A 7,500-nucleotide genomic window follows, 5' to 3' on the forward strand; every position below is an offset into this window, starting at 1 on the left:
CCTTTGAATCTTGCCGTTGGAGAGAAATGTCAGTCATGCTCTTTAAAGTTGGAAATAAATGAATATAAAAAATGATTTTAACAATTATATATAATAATAATAATAATAATAATAATAATAATAATAATAAAAATTCATTATCAATAATCACAAACTAATATTTAAGATTTTTTTACTTTTTACACCTCTTGACTTGTATTGATAGTCAACTGACCCAAGTGCTTTCCTAAGACTCATGGTTTCGCTAATAGGAAGATGAAATACCTAAGATGCATTTCCTGTTGCTAATGTGAGGTGGCCGATTCACACATCGTTGAGCCGGGTTCATAAAATGCAGGAATAAATGATAGAAGACGGATTCCTAGCGTAGGATTGCTTTCCTCTTTATCTTTATCCTTCTCGAATTCTGACCCAAGAAACCTATCTTAATCTTCCTCCTAGCAACCCTTGTTAAGTGTGTTTCATGCTCCACTTATGGTTAACTTATATGTGTTACATGGAACCTGTAAGATATTACTAAATATTACTCTTGCTTGGAGAGGCTGGCATAAAATGGTCAAGGCTTCCCACCAAAGTTTACCTCAACCTCTCCCAAGTTTGTTGATCAGGGATGGGTTACTGAACCTAACAGTAGTGCTGGCCATTGGTACAAAAGATGCATAGCTATTATCAGTACCCGAATGTGTACTGCCAGCCAGCCAGCCAACCTCCGACAATGCTCCAACTGTTAGGCATATCAAGTGATCAGAAAGTAATTAATCAATCATCACCATGTTGAAACTCTTGAAATAAACACAAACTATCATCTGTCAGTGAAGGTTTAATCCCTTCCATAGAAATGTCACATGACAAACATATCACTTGAACCAGCATCAATTATAATTGATACAAAAGTCGTGTGAGTGAGTAAAAGTGTCTGTGTTTAGTGGTGTTGATTAATTTTGCATTAAGTTCTAACACTGACAACCAAAGTCAAGCATCAAGCAGATACTGCCGGCAGACTTTAAGGTGTTTGTAAGACTGAAGGGAAGGTGATGGACATGAAAATATCACCAAGTAGACATTATAAAGGTAAGACACAGATGTATATTGCCGATGTGAGGGCTATAGAAGAGCAGACGGCAGTTGGCTTGATTTTGTGTATGAGACAACTCTGAGCATCTTGGATCACAAAATCTTTGCATGTTGTGTGAAGTAGCATAAACAAGTAACTGAATTATCAATCATTATTTGAAAGCATCTGGAGTCTTTAATACTTATATTTTTTTGTGTGTGTGTGTGTCTGTTTCTCTCTCTTTTTTTTTTTTTTTTTTTTTTAATACTGTTGAATATGATAGGTGTGAAGAAAGCAAGACTTCCAAAAGTCAAGTAACGATTGAGAATTCAGGTAAAAATCTCGATATGGGAAACTTTACCTGTTGATTAATGCTATTGCACGAAATCAAAACTACCAGTAATAATTTAATTTACTCTCTCAGTGTTTTGCAAAATCATTGCCATATTAGTGAATTTCCTGAATTGCTGTGTTCACCACACCTTTGTTAATGATGAATAATGTGACGAACAGACAGCCAGGACCCATGTCGGGAGGGTCAGGGATGTAGCTTTGGTGTTGTTCTTGTAGTCGCTTACCCATCACCTTCTTCAGCAGCTGTGTGCCCCCAGTACTTTGCTCTCTCTTTACACATGTAATGTAGCAAGTATGTTCTCCATCTGAATCATCAGAATAGGAAAAGTTTTTTTGCATTGCTGTGTGCAGCCAAGAGCTCTGGGCCACACATCGGCTCAAGAGAGTAATGGGTAACTTCGATACAAAAACATCTTGCGACCTTGGTTGGCCCAACACAGCAGTTGGGCCAGATTACTGCTGCCCCCATAGACACGGCCTATGGGATGCAGCTCCAAACAACATACGACGCAGTGCCACTCCCACAGCTGGGCACGGTGCCCACATGCACACTGACCCCCTCAGGTTGATGACCCTTCCACACAGCTGGCTGTGAGGCATGGGGGATGAGGGAGGGGCAGGGGCGGGGCCAAGCCGACCGGCTGCGACAGTCCCATGTGGGGAGCAGAGCAGGGCAGTGAGTGGCGACAGGCGTCTGTCACGGGCGGCACAACACCCACAGAGCTAGGGTGATGATGCCAGGCAGGAGATGTCCAGATACAAGCACCGGCACCGCTCAAGGCAGCAGGCGGCTGTACTCCACGAAGAGGCTCCACTTCCGCACACTCTCCCATGTGCGGCACACATACTGGTACCTGTAGAATGTATAATTAGGAATCACACATTGGGGACAAGGAAAATGACAAAAAATACAGCAGCAATGGTTACTACATCATGGGGTTTGGTTTTACAATACTCTAAAGGATATCTCTCTTTCCATGAACAAAGACAAAATAATGGAGAGCTAAGTAAAAAACAAAACCCTCTAATTTACGAACCAGGATTTCTCTGTAAGTGTGAGGTGGGTAAGGGGCAGACGACGCAAACTCAGCACCTGCCGACGCATCTCACGCAGGGCTTCAGAGAACCTCACATGACCTGAAATATTTAATTGTGCCAAGTGAAGCTAATTTTCTTTGGTTACTTCACAAACCACATAATTATTAAAGAGAGAGAGAGAGAGAGAGAGAGAGAGAGAGAGAGAGAGAGAGAGAGAGAGAGAGAGAGAGAGAGAGAGAGAGAGAGAGAGAGAGAGATTGGGAGAAAGGAAGAGAGGGAAAGGGAGAGAGGGTTAAAGGGAGAGGGAAAGAAAGAGAGAGAGGGGGGGGGAGGGAAGAACATTAAATAAATCAATATAAAGGACAAGACGGAAAGAAGAAAAAACAATATTAGGAAATCTAATTGTGATATACCATGTATATTTTTTCTATTATATGTACAACTAATGACTACTGTTGCTTACTCTGGGGCTGAGAGCGTAAGTCTGGCAACAAGAAGAGGTTGACCAGACTTCCACAGGATGTCTGGGCCAGTGGAGCATATGTGAGGCCATTGCAAGCCCCTATACGACTCTCATTCTCCAGGCAAGAGCCCATAAAGGCTTCCTGGTACACACCCTGCAGTGAAGAAAGAGAAATATCAAGTACTGTGAAGTGAAGTCCATTATCTGGTAAGTTAATGTTTTAACAACAAAAGTAAGTAAGTAAGTAAGTGTGTGTGTGTGTGTGTGTATGTTTGTTTTATGCGTGCAAGCTATGCACTAGCTTAAGCTTCCCAAAACCCAGGAATTCACTAAAAATTACTACTGGTCTTATCAATACTAAGAAATCTTCCAAGAAAAGTATTCTCATTTAAAGATTCAAATGAACTGCATAGCAGTATCTATTTGTTTACTGCCTGCCTATTCCTCATCACTGTTCCAGAGTAACATCTGACCAAGGCCTTATTCTTACCTGCAACTTCTTCAAGGTGGAGGGAGAAAAGTGATGGGAGGGAGCACGGTTGTGCACAAACACCACATGTGGAAAGTACTGCTGTGTCTCATCCCCTCCTGATGGGGCTGAGGGTGAAGAGGAGGAGGAGGAGGGTGTAGAGGAAGACGAAGGTTTCATCATCTCGCATGTCTGCAGGAGGCGAATCAGATTGGGATCTGTGCCAGAATCCTGAACGAGGACGACCACATGGGCAATGCTCATCACCAGTGTCAGCAGCTGCAGTGACTCCACTTCCATCAAGTTCTCTGTCGAACTGTAATGATGGTAAAAGAAAGGATCTTTGTTTTAGAATGCCACAATGTTTTAGCAATAATCACCAAAATACTTCTCCACAAAGCTTCCTCCCACTGATGTTCCCAAGTACAAAGACCAACATTTCCTAGTCAATTTACATGTCCTCTATCCTCCTCTCCCTCTTGAATACTTCTAAATGAAAGAGTGGAGAGGGTTTGGCTTACTTGTAGTCTGAAGTAAACTTCTTCTCCTGGGTGACAATGCGGTCCATAATGGAGGGTGAGAGGAGCGGCTGGCAGTCCAGAATGAAGAGGCGGTGGCTGGTGATGTAGATGTCAATGCCGTTGGTGCCGTGGCATCCTGACATCAGCTGCTCCAAGCTCTCTGGCCGGAAAGTGCATGACCTGGTGGATAAGGATTTTTTGGCTCTGAAGAGGTATAAGGATTTACACATAAAAATATAACATTTTAATTCTATTTGCACATTAGAGAGAAGACACAGTATAAATGAGGGAATAAGCTTTCTAATTTTGAAAGTTACATAAGGACCACTCTTGTGTGGAAGGCTCAGGGGCAGTATTCAGGTACGGTGTGTGACTGTTCTTCACAATTTTGTCTATGATTTGTGTTGTTTCCAAACATTTACAATGTTATAGACACTATGAAGATTACAGATTGCAGTAATATGTTAAAATACATACATATTAATTCTTACAACTATTATGCCAATAGTATGACACATTTTATATATATCTAACTGTAAATTGGGCAACCATACGTCTTATCTTTGTATCAGCTGAGAAAGCACATGGTGTCATTTGTATTTTTGAATAGGAAATTGCTTTAAATATGTAGAAATGGATCAATTGTCAGTTATCAAAATGTGCCTCCAAAGTCTATTTGTCATTACTGGTAGCTTTGACTGGGCAAATTTGTCTATGACTCATCATGAAAATGTTTTTGACAGCCAATTAGCTAGTTCTTGCCTATGACTTGGCTGAAGTTTTAGGAGAGGTGTGGAAGTGTCCTACATGCATAAGCACACATCTTTAAAAAAAGGGCACATTTAAGCGACTGTCGTTATACTGAATTGACACTTGAATTCCCTTTCTTATACTGAGAATGTTTATTTTTTTCATTTTTTCAGTCTCTTTCAAATTCCTGATAATCAGACTGTAAGGTTTTTTTGTATGATTTACAATAAAAATACATAGTTGTATTAATTGAAGACAATATAGTGCCTAATAAAGTATAAGACATGTGTGGAATCATGCAGTTAGAATGTGTGGTTTTTGCATTTTCTTATTGTGTTTTTCAAACATTACAATAAAATGAGATTAAGATTCAGTTATGAATACACAATTAATCACAACTTTATGCATATACTGCAATTTAAATATACATAACTGTAAACTGCAACCAACGTCTGATTTGTAACTAAAGCACATTGTCTTTTGTATTTTGAATAGAAATCTTAAATAGTAGACAATGGACATGTCATGCAAATCAAGTCTATGTCATTATGTGCTGCTCGTGTCCCACAGAGAGATGGTCCAGAACAGTCTTGCCATTGGCATGAAGTTTACATGAAGTGTCCACAGTCAAGCACACAATGGTTAAAAAAACAGTGCAAATTTAAACAAATATGAAAGTAATTATACATTGAATATTATAGGTAAAACTTGGAATTCCCTTTTCATTTACTGTGAAATGTTAATTTTTCTACATTTTATGTCAGTAAGAACTGTCTTTCACTTTGTCTCTGACTTATCAAATATTGAGCTGTCTCCTTCATTTCCATTTATATATTTTATCAAAAAATACAGATAACAGCAGCTGCCTTTATAATTGAATAATGACAATAAATGCCTAATCACATTTAGATATAATAAATGTGTAATATTACTGTCATATATAAGCAGATTATTCCAGTTTCCTACTGTTATACTATATCAACATCTACACCAATAAAAATGTTAGTTCTAATTAACAGAATTAACAGAGATGTAGCATTGGGGCAAATCATACACAAAATCATAAAGAACAGTCATAGACCTTTCATGTATACTGTTCCTGAATTATATGGAAGTCAGTTACAATAATGTAAATAACTGCCCTACCAGGAAACTTTACCCTAAAGATTTGTATAAAAATCTAAGCACCCACTTACACTTGTCATCTTTGTAATCTGGATCCATGCTGAATAAGACTCAACATCTCAACTGAAAAGTGACGTCAAGAGCCTAAGGTGAACAGTAAAATGAAAATGAAAAGGTCTTACCTCATCTTATTTATATCTGTCTCGGGATCCACAAAGAGAGAGGCCAGAACAGACTTGCGACCTTGTGTCCCATCAGAGCCACACATGAATGCTCTGTCCACAGTACAAGCAGGTCGTCACAGATTGAGGGTCTCATCCAGCAGTCGTGCTGGACCCTTCATCATCCTCTCTGGGGTCAAGGAGGCTGCAATGGACAAGGGAGAAAGAGATAAGAATGTAGGCTACAATGTACACAAAGGAGTATATTACACATTTCAGTTAATTGCAATCAAGGCATTTGCAGAAACTGAACTAACTGCTCCTGTAATTAATACTATAGTAATTTATTTTAACTATGTAAAAATGTAGCATATACTTAACAAGCCAGAGTGAATAAACCTGAGATACTTCTGCATAAACAGTCTGCCTTCAAAGTAATTTGAATCCAAAGACAGCTGACAGGTACTTCAAAATGGCTCAAACTATAAAACACTGCTTTGCATATGGAGACAGACATATGAATCTTTCCATTATCATTAATCTTCTATTCACCAAGTCGCAGCCCCTGACTCACTGTCTGCAACACTCATACACCAAGTTATGAAGTGCTGGGAAGGAGTCCAGTAGGTGCTCAATGTGCCAGGTACATGCAGTGTCCACTGTAGATTTGTTTTGTCAAATTTGATAATATAGATGGCTTCATAGGTGCTTAGTCATCAAGGAGTTAATTGCTAGCTCTCCCTGCCCACACCTGTTTACCCCATTCTTTGAAAATTTGAGGAAAAAATTTAATCTTATTATCATTATTAGCCTTATTAACAAAATTATCATCATTGTTGACATTACCAATATTATAACATTCTCAGTAAACCAATGATATTAATTTTTTTCTCTCAGGAGAGGGTAAACAGGTGAGATCATGTAGGCATAGTAACTAGTTCCTTGTTGAGTAAACAACTGAGGTGCCATCAATGCATAAACAAAATCAATAAACAAAAATCACACTAGACAGGGAGTGTGTACATGTACTTCTAGCATCAGTGATTTAAAAGGTCTGTCATTATAATGAGGATCTGAACAAGGTCAGTCATTATATTAAAGTTTATGTTTGGTATTTACACCTTTTTGAATCATCTGTAGGTGACTGAAAAGCTCTTAAAAGTATTGATAATCCAGGAGAAACTACTAAAGAAGTTTTGAGTGTGTTATATCTTGTGGTCAGGATCCTGATAAAACAAGCTAAATCCCTTCTCTCACAGTGTGGGTTGTGTGTGTGCTATGTGTGCTATCAGCCATTGAGGGTCCGTTGTTGGACGTAGGCCTTCCCCAATTGTCTTGGTTTCATGTTTGGGGAGTTTGGGACCAACCCCACCGCGCTGGCCCAGTGCGAGTTGGCGTGGTTTAGATGGTTGTAGAGGCTTATAAATCAACTGGTGGAGCTAATGAAGCTAGTTATATATACAGTTTATTATAAGGAAAATAGTGTAAGATCTGTATGATAAACACAACCACAAACAAACATAAACACCTTATACGGATAACACCTTATTCTTATGAGGTGTTGT

The 7,500-nt window shown here is 39.0% G+C and overlaps 1 protein-coding gene across 2 annotated transcripts in view; it reads right to left on the minus strand.

Moving 5' to 3' along the window:
* The window catches only part of LOC119574694 (protein SMG9-like), a 13,955-nt gene that overhangs the window by 683 nt on the left and 5,772 nt on the right, over positions 1-7,500 (minus strand). Inside the window, exons 4-9 of one of the 2 annotated variants that reach the window (XM_037922084.1) lie at positions 5,957-6,140; positions 3,900-4,079; positions 3,400-3,694; positions 2,910-3,063; positions 2,446-2,545; positions 1-2,262 (exon numbers count right to left, since the gene is read on the minus strand). The exon at positions 1-2,262 is cut by the window's left edge and continues 683 nt beyond it. In XM_037922084.1, coding sequence (XP_037778012.1) covers positions 2,184-2,262; positions 2,446-2,545; positions 2,910-3,063; positions 3,400-3,694; positions 3,900-4,079; positions 5,957-6,042 — 894 coding nt within the window. In that variant the 5' untranslated portion in view covers positions 6,043-6,140 and the 3' untranslated portion in view covers positions 1-2,183. Of the gene's footprint in view, positions 2,263-2,445; positions 2,546-2,909; positions 3,064-3,399; positions 3,695-3,899; positions 4,080-5,956 lie in introns of both variants that reach the window. The other variant, XM_037922085.1, reaches the window with a different exon arrangement.

The sequence above is a fragment of the Penaeus monodon genome, chromosome 6 (genome assembly GCF_015228065.2).
Source record: "Penaeus monodon isolate SGIC_2016 chromosome 6, NSTDA_Pmon_1, whole genome shotgun sequence".
Lineage (NCBI taxonomy): Eukaryota > Metazoa > Arthropoda > Malacostraca > Decapoda > Penaeidae > Penaeus > Penaeus monodon.